Raw genomic sequence first — 20,801 nt, forward strand, 5'->3', positions numbered from 1 at the left:
ATTTGCTAACAGACAAACATAAAATGGGTGCACCTACAATTTGCTAGTTCTTTGAATTTGATTTTCTAAAAACATTTCAGTCTCTGAATATAGAAGGATAACTCTTTAGATGATCTCCTCCCACAGATGTTTTAATCTCACAGAAAAATACAATTTTCTGTGGAAGGATACAGGAAACTTCTCTATCCATCCTGGGACTAGAACCCCATGACAAGAGTCACTAGCTCATCATTCAAAAGAATGAATGCTCTTCACATAAACACTGCTGTAGGTACCTGAGAAGAGGAGAATGAAGACAGACAAAATCCTATTACAGGCTACATCCTATAAAAATTTTATTTCATTAAAATATACCTAGTACCTATATTCCTATCACTATTTTTGCCCATGTACTTTTCTCAATGGTAGAAAGACTTTCCCATTAATTGTGGAAATAATACAGCTATTTAAATAGCAAACCTCCCATTCCACCTTTCTTTTACACATTATTTTGGGGTTACTATGTAGAAAATATCTTAGCCAGCATTGCATAACATAAATCATACAAGATATTGGGCATTTTCACACCTAATTTGAACTGACAAAAAATCTTAACTAAAAGCCAGTTTAATGACTACATTGATCAGATTAATCAGACAACTGAACTGTACCTATTGAAGAATAAGTGAAATGGTCCAAACCTCCTGATGTAACACAGTAATGTGGTAGGAGGATATCAAATATACTCAGTAGAGCAGAATGTATATATATATATATATATATATATATATATATATATATATATATATATATATTTGTCTTGTTTTGCAAGCCAGACCTATAAATGGTAGCAAACATTGTTTATCTTTTATATTTTTCAATAAAACAAGTATTGTCCCATGATAACTAGTACCTCAAATTAAAATTCAAGTAAGGATTAAGTGGTTCTATATTTTCCTATGAGGGGGGAAAAGCTCAGAGGATAAAGGAAATGGAGTAGACAGCACTGTATCTTGTCTTCAGAAAGATACTTGATCTGTTATACCACAAATTCTTACAGAGAAATCAGAGAAGCATGGATTATATCTAATTCCTTTAATATTGATACAAAATTCACTAAAGAAAACCAAACACATAAGACGATTAGTCATGGTGCAGCATCAGTTCTGAAAGTGTTGCCCACAGGGAATACCTTAGAGTCATTACCAAGTCAACACAAAATCTTACTAGTAAATGAAAAACAGAATAAATATATGATTGGCCAAACATATTCCAAATGGTCTGAGGTTCTCAAATGAAAAACTATTGCAAGAAATTTAATAGGGACAAATAATATTCTAGCAAATAAAATACACTATATAACTTTTTTCATTTTCTAGCAAATTAAACTCCTATTAGAAGAGCATTTCAGGAAAAAAGTATTAAAAATAAAAGCATTGGAAATCACAAAATTGACAGGTTCTCAGTGTTTCTCCAACAAAGATTTTACTACTATTTTGCAATTACCAAGGACAAAAGTCTTCAATCCCATAGTTTGTTTATGGGAGAAAATACACATTTCAAAAATGTGTTTGATTTTAAAAAATACTGACCCTACTTATATTTGACACCAGTGACAGAGAAATTATTAGGCTATACTGAAGCAATAAATTTATGTATGATTTTTTAACTTCCATACAAATAATAAAATGTTGTTGCCTGTGTTACATTTATCAGCATTATCTAGTTTTAGAATTTGCAACTCTATGACATTTTATAACACTGGAGATTATTAAGTTATTGATTTTTCTCCAAATCATCTCTATTTCTTGCCTATGTAGATATCTACTCAGTACATATCAGTATATAATATATATTAAATAATATATGTATAAAAATCTTAGAAAAAAGATAGGGTAATTTTATAACAGGAAGTTTTTTGGTTTGTTTTTTGGCTTCTAGGGATTTAATCCAGGGACACTTTACCACTGACCTATATCTCCAGCCCTTTTTGCTTTTTATTTTGAGACAGAGTCTCACTAAGTTGCTTAGGGCCTCCTTAAGTTTCCAAGGCTGGCCTCGAACTTGTATCCTCCTTCCCGAGTTACTGGGATTACAGGTGTGAGGCCAGAAGGAAGTTGATTTGTTTCTGATGAAGTAGACTATGGATCATAACATCCTCAGCAATAAACCCTCTGCAATATGAAAGCACACATTATTCACTATACAAGGTCAATTCAATGTTTGTCTATGAATACTTGGAGCTTTATCAGAATCCAAGTTGTTTGAAAAGGTATTAATTTTAAACAAGAAAACTAGTCCTAATTATTTTTTAAATAGACTGGAGAGTACTTTTAAATATGGGAAATAAGTTAACTTGAGTAACCTTAATTACAATACAAGGAAAATAATGATTTAAATAAATTTTTCATTTGTTGTTGGAGAAATAAATGAAAAATAATAATCTAAAATTAAGATACCAATTTTAACTGGATGTAGATAGTTCTAATGAATTATTAGATTGTTCTCATATAGTTTAAAGATTCCCTTATTTCAAACTTTTATTATTGGGACCAAGATTAATTATTATTGTCAGAAGCATAAAGAGTCACTTGATAGTTTTGCCAGAGCATTCCATTGAAGCAAAGCCTGAGGCTGAACAATCCCCCCCAGAGAACTTCATGGAGGAAGGTGGGCATTAAGAGGTAAGATCCAAGCCTTTCCTGCTCTTAGTGGAGCCCACCTGTTATCAAAGGGCTCCCCTGAGATCCACCACAGTATGGTCTCCATAACCAGTAGCTCAGGAAGGTAGCAGGATGAAACTCAGGACAAATTGCTTTTTTTACAGGGCAAATAGAGTCATCTGTTCAAGATGATTTGGTATGAAAAATAGCCCATATGAGAAGCATTGAACAATGTCTTTAAAGTTCTACTTATTTTGTGAATAAAAAATATGGAAACAAAGGGAAATAAATTTTTAAGTGATATCCAAAGCAAACACATAGCATTACATGTGATCATATATTATCTAGTTCTCTGTCTTTGTCAAACGGTTTAGGCCAAGAATGATAATGATAAACAATTATCTTAAATTAACAGATTCAGTTTAGAAGCAACAAAATCAGCTGGACCTGAAACAAGTCAAAAATTTAGGATGTATTTAATTGTATAATATAAGAATAGAAATTAATGGGTCAAATAGTTGGTTGAGAAAGTGCTATTAAAACCAAAGTCCAGGAGTCTGCAGTATTTAATAGCCATCCATAAACATGTCCAGCTTACGGAGAAATTCTTAAGAGCAGTTTTTACATGGAGATAAGGCAAAAACTTAAGGTCTAATGGGAATCCACAAAAAAACAAGATTCTTCTGATAGACACTGGTAAAATTTTAGTATGAAAAAGTGAGAGCATTTTCCTATGAGTATGCATTCCTGGACATTAAAATTTTCATTTGGGAAAAAAAACACTTTTTTTTTTTTTGCATTCTTTACAAACTCAAAATATTACCAAGGTTTGTTTCTTTGAAGGGGAAGATGTACAAAATTTTCTAATGGTTGGTGCCCTCTAATGGTCAGATACTTGAATGATTTATCTGATGAATGCATGCCCAATTTAGTGTGTGTGTGTGTGTGTGTGTGTGTGTGTGTGTGTGTAGCCCCACAAGTGTATATTTAACATAACAGTTATTGTGTATTAGCTCCCATACCAATAAAATGTGGAAAGAATTTATTGTCAAAATGATTTTTAAAAGAATTTATTATAAAATGATTTTATTATCAATAATTATAATCTCTAAATAGAAATGAAGATATTTAGCAAGTGTAGTGTGAGCCGGGAAGATGTTATGAAATAGTATAATCAGCATTTTCTAAAACAGTAGAATTCACCTAAGTAATCATGCTTAAAAAATAAATGAGAAAATTTCTTGATTAGAAATAGTATTTTGATAATTTTAGTAAATGCTGGTAAATCTGTATTAGGGACCCATTAAGAATCCTCACTTGCTTAGAATTCCCTTTGATTATAAACAGTTTGTTAATAGGCATTGAGAATATAGAAATTCCTATGAAAACTACTTTTGTGAAAAAAAATTCCACCATAAACAATGTGGTTAAACAACATTAAATGTGTTCATTTTAAGTTATGACTTCTTCAGGTTTTGCCCAAATTCATTGTGAGTTCCTAACAGACTAAAACTGCATATATGTCTTTATCTTGTTTGATATTTGGCTACTTTTATAATGAAGTATGCTATAAGTTTAATGTTCTGGAGAACGTATATTCAGAGCAAATTAGGTAAGAATTTAAAAAAGAAATAATGCTGGGACTGGAGTTGTGGCTCAGAGGTAGAGCACTTGCCTAGCATGTGCAAGGCCCTGGGTTCAATCCTCAGCACCACATAAAAATAAATAAATAAAATAAAGGTATTGTTTCCAACTACAACTAAAAAATAAATATGAAAAGGAAATAATGTTAATTAAATATAAGCCAAATTGCTTTATTTTTACCAATTCAATAAAATTGATAAGTTATCAAAAATATCTCATTAACTCCCTAAAAGAGATACTCTTACCATCTGGAGGAGTAAATATGGAAAGATTTGACTTGGGTCCAACCCCTGCATTGGTTTCAGCAGCAACATAGACATCATACAGTGTATATGGTGTTAAGTTAGTGAATGAAAATTTAAGGTCTTTTGTGCTATTATCCAAAATACGACCTACAAAAAAGCAGAAGATGCCTATGGATTATTTTTTGTCAAGCATGTAATCATTCTCATTTTTACATATAGAGCCAAGGACAATAACCGAAGTGTTAACCTATATAGTAACATTTGTTATTATAACATGAAAAGTGAATATATTTTAAACATTTGGCTTAATTGTAGATTGATACTACTTTAACTAAAACAATAAAAAAATCATGAAAATAATCCAGTGTTTAAAATTACTTTTATTGTCATAAAAATCTGTTGGATACCATGTTATTTTGGACATATTTAAGAGAAACACCAGATTTTATCAACATAAAAATAGTGACAGTATTTCATATTCAATTTATTCAATGTCAATGCTAAATTTTCTGTAAGAAGATATCTGTTCTGGAAGAAGATATATTTTGAAAATATTTCTAGCTTGACTTGTGAACAAAATTTTTGAATAGTCAATCAGCAGAACTCCTTAAATCCTCAACTTTACCTCTGATTATTTCCTTCACCTTTTTCTCTAATTGAAACCTGCATGTTCTCTAAGTACACTTGCTTCTGTTCCTCTGTAGCCACTCACAAACAGTAGCAGTCTATTTTTTTCACCACAGGTCTCATGATTAGGCTTCAGGTGTGAGAGATATTCTACCTGTTCCTTACTGACCCACCTGGGACCACTCCTGCTGCCTCCTTATAAACCCCACAGCTTTAAACCCCACATCATCAATGACATCTCCTAGCCCTCCAGGTCTTATTCTAGGTGGTTTAGCTCTTCGTTGAATGCTGCCATTTTAATTTGTGGTGATATTAATATCCTGAAAGATGATCACTAAATCATGATGACTTCTCCATAATATATTTCTACATCCTATCTCAGCTACTTCTTCTAGGCCATAAATTAGCACCACTACCAATAAGTATAAATCATCCATTAGCTCTATTCCATGCAACTGTTTTTGACCACTTTTCTATATCTCTTCTTCACGTATTCTAGGACCTGAAACAACAATTCTCTAAGTGCACTGAAATTTCCACTTCAATCCCTTTATCTTACTACCTATTTTATTTTTCATTTTGTTTAGTCACCATTTGATGCTTTATCTAGCCTCATTCACGCACTCTAGGACCTGAAACAACAATTCTCTAAGTGCACTGGAATTTCCACTTCAATCCCTTTATCTTACTACCTATTTTATTTTTCATTTTGTTTAGTCACCATTTGATGCTTTATTTAGCCTCAATGTCATAGTCAAATGCAATGGCTGCCTTATAGAAATTCTCATTTCCCTTAAACTTCTCTTGTTGAAGGAACTGAAGAAAAGCACAATAAATACCATTTCAACTGACCCTATATTGTTATCTTGATCCAATTCCTGGATTAGATTCCATTCCATTTAAAAAGACGTTAACTTCTGCCTATGCAATCATCATTCCAACAATTCTCATCTTTCCTATTATTTTTTCTTTCTTTTCAGCAAACAAACATGGTTTATTTGTTCCTAATAAAAAATCTGTTGACTCTGATCACCCTACTCATACTTCCCACCTGCATTCATGACTTCACTTTGCAGTGTCTATATCCTCTGTTTCAATGATCTTCTCCTATTCTTTCTGAAAGCATTTCAATGGTTTCAGGGTGGAGTATCACCATAATTGCTCTTGCCACAATCACTAGTGATTTCATATTGCTAACTGCCATAGTTGCTAAATGCATCTTAAAATATCAGCCAGTCTAAAAAGAAGAAAGTTTCCCTCAGTAAAGTTGTGAAAAATAATATCCGATAGAAAAGATGTATCAGAAAACTATCATTTTTTTAAGGAACCACACATATTTCAGAATTTTAGAAACATAAGTTACTGAAGGATGGAAAATAGAGGTTGCTTATGTGTTTCATACCATAGGAATTTCAAAATGAAATGCTTTGGAAATTTGGATCTTTTTTGATTGTTCCAAATAATAACAATATGTAGATTTGTGTTGTTTCATCATTATTTGAAGGAAATTTCTTTCATAGAACAAAAGGTTCTCAGATTAAGAAAGAATTTTAGAGTTTCTTTAATTCACGTCCCACAGTACAATATTTGAACTCCCTAAATTATTTGTAGCAAGTGATGAGGTCCTGTTTGTTTTCAATGGATAAATTGTCATCTTGTGATGTTTTCCAAATTATTATTTTTAATAGACTTCATTTTCAGAACTGTTTTAGGTTAACAGTGAAGTTGAGCTAAAGGTATAGAGAATTCCCATGTAATTATCAAAGCACAATGATGATTAAAAATAGATTCATTATCCTAAGTAGAAATTTGATTTAATATAATCTAAACCCATTGTTCTTCATGAATATAAATCAAGGTCTTGGACTGGAGCTGTAGCTCAGTGGTAGAGCTCTTCTTGCCTAGCATGCGTGAGGCACTGGATTTGATCCTCAGCACCATATAAAAATAAACAAATAAAATAAAGGCATTCTATCTATCTACAACTAAACAAAAATTTCTTTAAAAAATAAGTCTTCTTGTTTAAATACCTTGAAGGGTCATATCTCCTCCAATGCTTCCTTTCTTGGGGAGTAGTCTCTAGTTTCTTTACCTCCACATGAATAGTGGAGGTAAAGGAACTAGAGTTAGACTCACTAATGGTTTTAAGCAAAAAAGTCCAAAGGACTTCCTTGTTATTTTTTTTTTTAATATTTTCCTCAGGTTTAGTGTTTTTAAAAAGGAGGTTGGTAGTTTTTAAATGTTTGATACTAGTAATGCATTTAACAATTTTTACTCCAAAAGGTAAACACAAAATCAATTAAGACTTACCTGACGGCCCATATAATTCAACTCTATAACTAAACTTCCCTGTTACTATACTTGGTGGGTCCCACGAAATTGAAAAGGACTTTCCTGTAACATTGCCCGCTATACAGTTTTGTGGTGGTCCTTCAGGCACTGAAATTATTATAGAAAAAAATGAACATATAATACATATTTTAAATAAAGGAATATCCTATTAAATACACATAATAAGACATAAAATCATGGAAAAAAATCTAATAGCAAAGCGTTTTTTAACATACAGGAAAAATAGAGTATAATTAAAGAATTTGAGTAAGACTTGCTGAATCATTAGATTAACTTGTAAATATACAACAATTATTAATTTTATGTAGAACTGTGTGTGATTTCACATGTAATTTCATTCTTATATTCACTATAACATTCATAGTAAATGCTACATTGTCATCAAATATATATACCTGCATATACATCCTATTTGACAACATCTGAATATCTGCTGATGAACATTTTCTGTTGGATGGATAGGTGAAAGGGTCAAAAAATAACTCTCAGAATTTATTGGCAATGATCTTTACTGTTTAGTACCAATATCTGTCTTTGGTTCTGAGAGCAAATTTACAACACACTGTTACAAGATTCAACTGTAATACTCATAATATATAAAAGTAATAATAACATTTTAAAATATCTAATTTTCACAGCTATTTCAATATCTTATTCTCTTTTACTTGAAATGAAACAATTACAAGTGTTTATTCAAAACAAAATTCTTGTTTACAGATTTTATTTTATGTAATACTAATGATTTTTTTTTATATTTTAAAAGAAGTAACAAGTATAGGGTTGGGGTTGGGGTTCAATGGTAGAGCGCTTGCCTAACATGTGTAAGGCACTAGGTTCGATTCTCAGGACTGCAAACAAATAAATGAATAAAATAAAGGTTCATCGATATCTAAAAAATATTTTTTAAAAAGAAGTAACACATATAGACAAAGGAAAAGATTTGATTCAGAGATGATTATTTAAATTAAGAAAAAGTAATTTCAATCTTATGTATGATAGAAAATAATAGAAGCTGACAACAATATCACTAGGAAAAAAAGAGTATCCTTTAGTGAAATTATCCTGCTAATAATTTCCAGTATACACTAAAATTAATAACCGCAACTGAATTCCTGTTACTATATTATGACATACATAATATATCAGACATTTATTATGTATATGATATGTAAACTATATATATATCAATATTATGATATGTATGAGTATTCATGTAGACATCATATCATATCAAGCATCTACAATGTAGATAATATGTATGCTAATGTGTAGATATTATGGTACTATGTCAGTAACCATATAAACTTATATACATATATTCAAGAATATAAATACTCAAACCTAAGAAATATGTCCTCTTAGAATTTATTTAATCCTAACACCATTATTTAATCCTAACAACACATTCATACTGAAGTTACTGTTTCCATCTCCATTTTTCAGATGAGAAAACTATCCTGCAAAGATGATATAAGTAGGTATATATTTGAGCCACAGCTTTTATCTGATACTGAATGGTAATCACATGCTAGTTCTGCTATTGCAGGTATTACTTCTACATCAGATAACACCCATAACATATTAAAGATGATTTAGAAAGGCAGAGTTGATTGTGAAAAAATTGCTGAGGTCATAGAATGATAAATGCTGACCATTGGATCATAGTTAGCAGCTGAGGAATCCTTCATTTCAAATCTTTTTGTTTTGTTTTTTGTTTGTTTGTTTGTTTTTTACATACTTAGTTTAGTACCATAATATAAAAGAAAATCAAAATTTTTAGATACTGCAGATGGGATGTTTATTATCTATTACCAGAGGGAAAACAGTTACGAAAAAGTAAAGAAGGTTAACAAAATAATCTAAATGGAAAACAGGAAAGATTATTTCATAAATAATTTAAATATTTTTTTCTAACCAAATGAAAGCATACCTGATTCTGGTGTTCTGACAATGGTACTATCAATATAACCTGCTTCAGTTGTAACAGCTGAAACTTCAAAAAGATAGGTTGTGTAAGGTCTCAAATGTGTCACTACAAAACTGATAGGCTCTTTCCACACAGAGCTGATCCTACTCCTCGTCAACGAGCTCGATGTATATGTGGTACGCGATGGAGGCGTGACTCTACCAAGGGTTGGAGAAGGGCTGGAGGTACTCCACAGAAAAGAGTCACTGTTCTCCTGGTGAGTAAGATGAACACCAATAGGAAAATAATGTGATATCACTGGGTAAACATACAAAAAAATCACTCCTGTCTTTTTCCTTTATATTCCAAATACTGATTGTCAGTGTGTGTGTGTGTGTGTGTGTGTGTGTGTGTGTGTGTGTGTGTTGAGAGAGAGAAAGATTTTAGAAGATTATATTATGGGTAAATTTGCTATATGGTAATTAGTCCACTTATGTCTACAATTTTAGAACACAATATATGTATTATATTCTTTATACTTTAATCTTTCTTATGGGTGGTATTAAAAGTGGTTTAAAATAAAAGTAAAACTATAGTAGGAATCTTGAAAATTCATGTTAACAGTACAAGAGCCAAAGAGCTAAAATAATTTTAAGTATAACCACTTTATAACTGTTAACATCATTTTTTATCATAAGTCCTCAAAACATAACACTACTAAAATATGTTAGGTGTGACCATATGTGCATAGGCATGTGTGTGTATTAGAAACGTATCATAATTTGAAAACAAAGATTTTGAGATTTCTACAAATGATTTTTTAAAAATTGTTTTGTTTGAATGTTTCTCCATCAGTAATACCTCAATAATCACCAAAATGATTTTAGGAAAAGCATTATTATAGTACTTCTTGATGATTCTCTTTGATGATTAGAATGACAAATTGTTTTTGTTTCGTTTTGTTTTGTGTGCTACTAGGGATTGAATCTAGGGCTTTATGAACCCTAGGCAAGTGTTCTACCACTAAGCCACACCCCCCAGGCCTAAAAAAAAAATTTCTTTCCCCAAGGTATACACTATAAAAACTAAGTCTAACTCTTGCCAATTAATCCTTGCAAACTAAATTTCCTACATGTACAAATATAACCATTCCTCCAATCATCTTACACATTTCCTCCTCAGGGACTTAAAATATGTCCTCTGCCTGGAAGAGCTCCCTCACACCATCTCCATCTAACCTTTCTACATGCTTATCCCAAGGTGACTTCTTTCATGAAGTTTTATTCCAGAGCTTCTTTATTTTGGTACAGAGGATAAAACTCAGGAGTACTCAAGCACTGAGTCACATCCCCAGCTCTATTTTGTATTTTATTTCGAGAAAGGGTCTCACTGAATTGCTTAGCACCTCGCCCTTGCTGAGGTTGGCTTTGAACTCACAATCCTCCTGCCTCAGCTTCCTGAGCCTCTAGGATTTCAGGCATATGCCACAGCACCCAGCTTATTCCAGAGCTTCTTAAGAGCTTTTCATCTTTCTCCCAATCGCCTCCAATGATTCCTATAGATAAATGTGTGTCACATGACACTATGGCCTAGTAGTATGAGTAATGAGGTAAAAATGAGCACTTTGGTGAAATATATAGTATCCAGATGCCAAATACTTCAAAACAAACATTCACCTAAAACTTCCAAGGCACATAAGTGTTCCAAAATGCTTACATTACATTCTGGGAGTTTCCCAGTCAAGATGTCTTCTACTCTGACAGAGACGTCTTTCACTACTGTCCCACTCCTGGCATGTTTGACACTAATCTTGAAGCTGGTAATTCTGCCATTTGGTTGCCGAGGTAAATACCAAATCAAGTTTACTGCTGAGTAGTTGAAGGCCTCAACTGTGAGATTGACCACTTTTCCTGGAGCTGGGTGAATGAGAGGGATTGAAGAAAGGTAAAAGACACTGTTACAAAATTTAGAATGGCATTTATATACCTTCAGGATGTTAAATTTCCTTGCATTATGAAATTAAACATAAAAACAAATTGAATGGTCTACTTAAGTATAACTTCTAAAATTTCATTTGCTTTAGCCTAAAATTTTTAAAAATCCATTACTTCACCATTATTGAACAAATACATGCATTGGCAAAATAGTTCAAACAAATATGATATAATATTCAATCTATAGTTGTTTGTGAATATACAAAAAAGAACAAATTTCTTACTTCCTTAAATATATTGGAATTATGTATACTAATTAGATGTTGAATCAAGTGGCAAATTGAAACAATTACCCAAACATTTGCACCAGAACAACAGGACTGTTATAAAATATGTAGTACCTAACATCAAGTAGATAGATACCCGACCAATAGTTTGTGACTATTGTATGTTGAGCTTTATATACCTCAAATTTCGCTTTCTTTAGAATTATATCATACTTTGCATTTAATCATTAATTATAATAATAATCTGATAAATGGGCCAAAGACATGAACAGATACTTCTCAGAAGATGATATACAATCAATCAACAAATATATGAAAAAATGTTCATCATCACTAGCAATTAGAGAAATGCAAATCAAAACCTCTAAGATTTCATCTCACTCCAGTCAGAATGGCAGCTATAATGAAGACAAACAACAATAAGTGTTAGCGAGGATGTGGGGGAAAAGATCCACTCATACACTGCTGGTGGGACTGCAAATTGGTGCAGCCAATATGGAAAGCAGTATGAAGATTTCTTGGAAAACTGGGACTGGAACCACCATTTGACCCAGCTATCCCTTTCCTTGGTCTATACCCAAAGGACTTAAAAGCAGCATACTATAGGGACACAGCCACAATTATAGTAGCACAATTCACAATAGCTAAACTGTGGAACCAACCTAGATGCCTTTCAATAGATGAATGGATTAAAAAAAATGTAGCATATACACACAATGAAATATTACCCAGCAATAAAAGAGAATAAAATCATGGCATTTGCAGGTAAATGGATGGAGTTAGAGAAGATAATGCTAAGTGAAGTTAGTCAATTCCAAAAAACCAAATGCTGAATATTTTCTTTGATATAAGGAGGCTGATTCATAGTGGGATAGGAAGCAAGAGCATGGGGGGAATAGATGAACTCTAGATAGGACAAAGGGGTGAGCGGGGAATGTGATGATCATTATTATTCAAAGTACATGTATGAAGACACAAATTGGTGTGAATATACTTTGTATACAACCAGAGATATGAAAAAAGTGTACTCTATATGTGTAATAAGAATTGCAATGCACTCCACTGTCATATATAAATAAAAGAAAAAGAAAAAATAATAATCTGAATACTATTTTAGTTGGATGAGAACAGTATGAAGGAAAATTATGTTCATTAATTTAATGGTAAGATATATAAAGATATTATTTACTCTCTAGTAAATAATCAAGATCCTTCAGCTGGGCAAGAGGCTGAGGCAGGAGGATTGAGGTCAAAGCCAATCTCAGCTACTTAGTGAGGCCCTAAGCAACCCAGCAGGACCCTGTCTCTAAATAAAATATAAAAAGAGTTGGGGATGTGGCTCAGTGGTTAAGTGCCTCTGGGTTCAATCCTTGGTACAAAAAAAAAAAAAAAAAAAAAAATCTTCAACAGATAGAACAAATGTGATAAGTCACTTTGCAAAGAAACCAAAACAAAACCTTGGAAGTAAAATAGTGTATGATGGTAAAGGTGACTAGTATCATGATGACAAATAAGTAGAGTTTAGGTTTGCACTATAGTGAAGAATGCCAGGATACAACTTATAAATAAAAGCTGCATGAATCATTTGAGGTGTACTAGGAAGCTGGGCCCTGTGTGAACTAAATGTTAGTCAGTAGGAATGAAGAAACTTGAAGACGCTGCATTTTAGTGGAAAAAAAAATAAAATACAAAAATTATTGAGAATGATTACTAAAGGATGAAATAATGGAAGAAAATTTTATCTCTAAGAGGAATTGATAAAATGGAATTAAAATGTAAGAAGTGTAATGACAATATGGTAATTCTCTGATACTAAAGAGTTAACATTTGAATTTCTCTGGAGTAAGTAAAATATAATATAACAAAAAGAAAAATGTTAAATATATGATGCTGTGAAACTGCAAAATTAAAATTTTATCATAATTATTAATCATATTTAAATTTTCTTATTTGCATAATCTATGCATATAAGTATTCCTGAAATAGTTATATATCAATAACAAATTATATATGAGCTAACAATAAGCCTTAACAACAGTCATAAAGAACTAATCAAATTCAATTAAATCTGAAAAGCAATATCTACTAAGTAAGATATTTCTATTAACTTGTTTTATTTTTGCCTCAGTAAGACATATCTGGTGTATTTTCCTTTGTGATTTTATGGTGTTTGAAGATTAATTCCAACTCTTTTCTACGGTTGGCAGTCTTTCCCTATTTTAAATATTCTAGTTTTTACTTCTCAATTTTATGCATCAGAATTGCATTATTTCTTGATTATTTATAGGGTGAATTTATCCATCTTTATCCAATTAAAATTTAATACTCTATTGGGCTGGGGTTATGGCTCAGTGGTAGAGCATTCGTCTAGCACGTGCAAGGCCCTGGGTTAGATCCTCAACACCACATATAAATAAAAAAATAAAAGATATTGTGTCCAACTACAACTAAAAACTAAATATTAAAAAAAAATTTAGAAATTTAATACTGTATAGATGTTTTATCACACACCTGAAGGAAGTGTATAGATTGCAGACATGCATACATACACAAGCATGTGAAAGTATCTCCAACTTTCAAAGTATAATCTGTATAAAACATATCTTTTGAGTCATTAAGAACTGTAAAAATCTACACATAGTTTCAAAGTGGTTTTTTTTTTGCATTTCTATTAGATAACAAGGTGCAAGTACTATTTTTAATATTTACCTGAAATGGAATTGCACAAAAAATTAAATGTTGGGCTTTTTTGAGCTCATGGATGGAATAATATCAATTTAGTGTAGGATCACTGGTTAATCTATATTTTCCTCATAGAAAGACAAATTACTTCTAATTTAAAAATAATAAATGCCATTTATTCCATAAGAATCTTCCCTAAATTTGTGTTTAATGGAACACAAATAACAAAAACAGGTAATTGCATGAAATATATTGGTGATTTCTGGTATAACTGAACATCTTCAAATTAAAAAATAAGCAGCAAGTCAGCAAAGAGACTCCTGTTCTAGCATTACTTTCACCATATCCTAGAGTTCCTCTACTTTTTCCCAATCATCAGTTGCCTGAGAGAGAACATCCCTACAAATTAGGTTGATTAATGGAAGTACAAAATACATAGGGATCAAACTCTGTCAAATTGAAGTTGTAGTCTGCTTGTACAATCTTCTAGCAGGAATCAAATCAAGATGAAGATTAACAAAATAAAACTAAATTCTATATCATTCAAAAATCATTCCAATTATTTCCCCTAAAACTGAAAACTGACAGATTTTTTTCTCTTATATCCTACTGCCCACTTAATTTTAAAGTGATTCTTTTTCCATTTTATTTTTAGTTGTACAGATAATCTGAAAGTCTGTGTTTAAAATCAACAGAAGTTAGACATCAAGAATCATTCATTTCTAATTTTAAATATTCTCCAGGTTCCCAACCCCAGTAATCTCTCATTACTCCTTCAAAGGAATTCAGCATCTGTTCACAGGCTTCTCCTGATGAGGTCTCAACCAGGAACTGGATCATAAAACTTATGTTTTTTTAACCCTGACTACTGTATCCTATTAGATACCAAAGGCCCATATAAACTTATCCTTTTGGCAGTGGACCATCAGAAGGTTTTTATCCTATTGACATATAGAACATTCAGGATTGTATAACATTACAGAAATTGTTCTACAGAACTTTTCACCCACCTGACATATTACTTAGTAATACATGTATTTGTTTATCTTATCCCCCTAGAATATAAGCTCCATGGTGAACATTTGTTGCTGAAAGAAGAGGCCATCAGTTATGTAGTCATTCTTCTATATATTTGGTTCTAACAATTTGCTATTATAAATAAATAAAAGCACCTGCCTTTAATAAAAACTTATTTTTATAACAAAGCTTATGTTCTGGGCTAATATATATAATAAAAATATATAAGTGAATGTGTAATGTTTCAGGTTGATCCAATGGAAAAAATATATATTTGTTGGAAATAGAGTCAGAAGGAAATGAGGGTTATTCTACAAGATGCAGCCAGAAAAATAACACATAGGATCTGAATTAGCTTGAGGAGAGAGTTCTATGGATATTTAGAGAAAGCACATCCCAGATAGGAGGAAGTGCAAAGGTCCTCTAGATGGAAAATCAGTGTGATTGGAGCAGATGGAGAGACAGTAGGAAATGAGGAAGTCAGAAAGAAGAAAAAGCATGCAACAGGGAAAGGACACAGGGTTTCATTCCTAATGCCATGTAAGGAAAACAGAAGTAACATAATCTGGCCTGTGTTTCAAAAGATGATGCAGCTCCTGTGGCGAGAGTTTGGCTGTAGGCAAGCAAGTTGGAAACAGGAAGACCAGTAAGGAGTTTTTCAATCATTCAGGCAAGAAAGTTGGTTGGAAAGGGTAATTAGCAATTAAGGGAAGATTCCGGATATTTTTTGATGACAGTGCTGACAGGAATTGCTGAGATTAAATGTGTAGTGTGAGAGAAGAGTCAAGCATGACATCAAGAGTCTTCCTCTCAGCCATTGGAAGAATGGAAGTGGTCTTAAACTGGTTTGGTAATGACTGCATGTCATGGAATGAAATGATAACCATTAAAATTCATATTTCCAAAAATCTAATGTCACAAAATACTTATAATTTAATATTTACAGGAAAAGACAGGATATAAACTTATATAACTTGTACAAGCTAATATTCATTAATCATATATTCATACTGACATATACTCATGGGGAAAAAAAAGATCAGCCAGAATTGTACTAAAGTAATAATAGGGATTTTTCAGGATGAAAGGAGTATTTATAATTTTCATTGTGAGTTTTTCTTCTTATTTTTAAAAATTTTCCAAGATAACACTTAATTGACTTCTATAATCAGAAAGAACAATACATATTTAATGATTAAATTAATTATTACAAGAAATTAAAAGTAATGGAGTAGCCATGCTATTGAGAATCTTATACATTTGAGCATGATATTTTGTTTATATCCCCATTTACTTTGACTGAAACTCATGACAATATTATTTCAAAATAAATCATTTAGAAAAATGATTTACCACTTTCTGCAGTCTGGAAAAGAAAGGGATCACTAAATACTCCAATTCCAGCACTGTTTTCAGCAGCAACCTAAAATAAATCAAAAGGATTACGTTCAAATTTTTGCTCTCCAATTAATAATAATCAGAAATAAAACTCAGACTTGTCCATAGAGTAAATACCCAAATTGTCTTTTCCTCTAAGTATTACAAAATTTCCAAGGCAAATATAGCTATCCATAAAATCAAAACAGGAGGCACCATTGTCAATATTTTATAGATGAGGACACTGGTCAAGTCAGGTCAACAACTTGCCCCTGGTCACAGAGGAATAAATGGTAGAACAAGAATTGAGTGAAAGTTGCATTTTTTCCATAACTCAATCTTTGTCCACTATATACACTATATACATGAAACTATGATTATTTCTGTGACAAATATAAGACACCATTTATACTGTATTTGAATTTAGAGTTTACTCTCTACTGGGCAAATAAATACTGATGAAAAATATTTGTAAAATAATGAATATATTTGATTAATAATTATACTGAATATCCTAAATTTAAAAGGTATACATATTCTTTTTAATGAATTATAGTCAAATAGACTTGAACAATGCAATCAAATAGATATCAGACTTGAATAACATAGTCACACAATAAAGTTAATAGTAGACAGAAAAGTATATCATAATTGAGAATATAACTCAAGTTTTTGCAAAATGTCATCATTGCAACAAGACAACCTTGGTTTAATTATAGCTATACCAAGTCTCAGATGACTAACATTGGGCAGTTTACCTAACTATTCAAAGGCACATTGTTCTCATCCTTAAATTGGAGTAATAATGTACTTAAGTCATAAGAATGTTCTAAGACTAAGCAAAATAACATATGTAAAATACATAACAGGGTTTCCCCACAGTGTTGCTTATACCGAAGCTATCAAATGTACCATGCCAAATACCCACTGGAATTCTGCAATGGCTAACATTTATTTGAACAGAGTAAACGTCACAATGATGATTTATAAAGTGAGAGATGAAACAAGCAGTAGGGGCTGCCCTATAGGCCTGAAATAAGAGAATTCAAAGGAATAAAAATTCAGCCTCTATAAAAATAGATCTAAATAGAACTAAGTTAGTGATATCACTTTCTTCTCAACAATAGTTACTTATTTCACATTAAATTTAATATTTATTACACTAAGTAGCATATTTTAAATATAAGTTAACCTGAATATGTGCATGTTCCAAGAAAATACCTACATAATGTAATTTTCATAGGTCAAAATGATTGCCTATTCTTTAACTTATGCTTCTATGTGAAACAGCTATCACAATTTTTTTTTTTATTTTGACTTCTGCATAAACAAAAGTTTACTTATTTACTTTCTCACTGGGAAAATCCTACTATGGGCATGTGCTCTCCAGTTCAGTGTTCTTAATTCCAGAAATAGGCGTGTTTTCAATAAGGAAAACTTTCTGGCAAAATCTCGCCCATCATTTCTTCCCATCTAAGAAGAGCATCTCAGTTATATATGATCACATATTTCGCTTTCACAGATTTTCCTCTATGTATTCAATTATATTTAAGTCTCAAAAAACATATGGGTGTTATGTTGAAAATAGTAGGAAGACAAAAAAAATATCTCTATTCTTTACTAGCCCTTGGAAATGTCATAGATATCCCTTAATTGCACATATTTTCATATGGCCTTACTAATTCGGACTGCTTTTTATAAGCTCTTTTTTATTTAGTATTTAATTAAGAAGCTGTTAGATTTTACATATTTAACATTGTAAAGAATTTGAAATGTCCATAAATACAAAACATAGTAAATGTTCAACAAATATGTGTTGAGTGAAATTGAATTGAATTTATTATTTTTAGTAAAACTGGCTCTTTAGAAGTTCTTAAACCAATACCCAAAATTTCAAAAATATATATGCAAATACAAAAGGGTAAGGAGAAAAATAACAGAGCTAACATTAAGATTAATCAAAAAGTACTATATTTTCAGACTAGGGATATAGCTCAGTGACAGAGTACTTGCCTAACATGCATGAGGCCCTGGGTTCAAACCCCAGCACCAATTTTAAAAAAAAAGGAGAATATTGTCACTTGTAAAGCCTAAATTGCTTAAATTAAACTTATTTGTCATAAAAGGCACTGAACTAAGCTCTATAAAACAAGTAATGTCTATAAATGTACATGTAAACTAAAATGAAAAGAGATTACAACAAAGTTTTAAAATCTCAGGTGGGTGTTGAGGCTGTTGATTCAGTTTCTCATTCTTCAGTCACTGCATTCAGATGCAAGTCTTGACCAGGTGGAAAAAAACCTCCTTTATTTTTAAAATGAATAAAATATTAAGTAGTTATTTATAAAATAATTACCTTAATTTCATATGTTGTTCCAGGATTAAGGTTAGTAAGAAGAACTTCCAGACTGTCTGGCTTTGCCCTGACTTCTGTGTACACGGTTTGCATCCACGGGCATACCTCCTTATATTTAACAATGTAAGATATAATTCTTCCATTCGGGTTAGGTGGTGTGTTCCAAGAAAGAAGAATCCCAGCAGATCCAACTCTCTCCCCGGCTAGAAAGATTGGAGGACCTGGTTCTATTTTATTAAAAAATTAATTTTGTTAAAAGGTCAAACTATTATTGTATTTCCATCCCCCAAAAAATAGCAAGAAAAGTATTTACAAATGTAAACTACCAAAGTTCCCAAAGGTTAATATTAATTTATATTCCCTAGAGCTCTGCTACATGAATAAATATTTTAATAAAAGCTTTGCAGAATACCAAAAACATTCTTTTATAAGAATGCAAAAAATGTAATGCTACTAAATACTACATGCCAAATACACCTTTGATGCCAAATCATTTTTAAAAGAAACTTACTGAATGCAAGGCTTACGCACAAGAACCAAACAAACAAGAAACAGCTTGAAAAACTGAATAATCCTTTCTGAGCAAGAGCACTGAGCTTAATTTCATGGCTCTGTATTATTTAAATGTTACCATTAACAGTCTCTGATCCATTTCACAAACAGGTATAGAGTAATCATCTTTGCTCTTTAAAGGTAAAGGAAGCTAAAGAACCAGAAGAAAGCAGATTAACAGATCACTTTCTTAAGTTTCCATTTTGCTTTAATTATTCTAAACTGTTGCATGCATATAACACTCATACTGGAAATATAAGTCTATTCATGCAATTGCGTTTTACTGACTCCAAATATTTCATTAAAAAGTGATTTTAAAACCATATACTCACTCGTAACATTTGTTGTCACTGTTCTACTAACAGGTGAACTATATGTTGTAACAGAAATAGAAGAGATGGTTGTGTCATACCTAGTATTAGGAACAGCATCAGAAACATCAACCTAGAATACCAAAACCAAATAATCTTTATTAAAATTATTCCTGAAAAGTGAGCTAAAATAATAAATCTATTACTACCAAAACATTAACACTTCAACACATAACTCTGCACAGTTTAAAATACCACAAAACTTCCATATTATTGTAAAATATAAATTTGTTATGTCATGTAACTATTTACCAGATAACTTATAAAAAAACAATTTTACAAAGCATACTGAATCATTAAAGCTTAAATCAGTATTTCTATCTATCCCAGTTCATTATCTCAAAGAACAACTATTTAAGAATCTCTTAAAAATCTACAACCTGTTGCTCATGCCTGGCTTTTAAGAGTATATAAAATACCTGTGTCTCTGAAGTTCCAATAAAAAATAAAAGAAAAATGATAAGAAAATCCATCATTATTACATTTTTCAGGCAGTACAATCACATTGATGGCTCCAGAGAGAAATGTTGCCTGCATTAATGATTTAAAGACAGGTCCTCCTGGCAAGTACACAATTAATGAGCCTGGATTACTCAATAGCTCTGCCCTTTCTTTGTTAAACTATTCATGAACTCTTGGATGGCTGGCTGTAGGTTCAGGGTAGACTTGAAAAAAAAAAAAGCGTAGCTGTTGCTAAGGTAACAGTCAACCAATGCTGAAACTGACACTCATCAATTCAACATTGTTTTTGTCTTCATCTTATGCTTTTAAAAACACTCCAAGGAGTAAGTTTTCAGAGTGGATGAATT

General features: G+C 31.6%; 1 protein-coding gene across 1 annotated transcript in view; it reads right to left on the reverse strand.

Annotated features, from left to right (window-relative positions):
- The window catches only part of Ptprq (protein tyrosine phosphatase receptor type Q), a 209,397-nt gene extending 188,929 nt beyond the window's left edge, over window positions 1–20,468 (reverse strand). Inside the window, exons 1-8 of the mRNA XM_027929031.2 lie at window positions 20,412–20,468; window positions 19,954–20,065; window positions 19,070–19,296; window positions 16,690–16,759; window positions 11,133–11,332; window positions 9,441–9,690; window positions 7,469–7,597; window positions 4,532–4,678 (exon numbers count right to left, since the gene is read on the reverse strand). Coding sequence (XP_027784832.2) covers window positions 4,532–4,678; window positions 7,469–7,597; window positions 9,441–9,690; window positions 11,133–11,332; window positions 16,690–16,759; window positions 19,070–19,296; window positions 19,954–20,065; window positions 20,412–20,468 — 1,192 coding nt within the window. The remainder of the gene's footprint in view (window positions 1–4,531; window positions 4,679–7,468; window positions 7,598–9,440; window positions 9,691–11,132; window positions 11,333–16,689; window positions 16,760–19,069; window positions 19,297–19,953; window positions 20,066–20,411) is intronic.
- Between the last annotated feature and the right edge of the window lie 333 nt (window positions 20,469–20,801).

Source organism: Marmota flaviventris, chromosome 3 (assembly GCF_047511675.1).
Source record: "Marmota flaviventris isolate mMarFla1 chromosome 3, mMarFla1.hap1, whole genome shotgun sequence".
NCBI classification, from domain to species: Eukaryota; Metazoa; Chordata; class Mammalia; order Rodentia; family Sciuridae; genus Marmota; species Marmota flaviventris.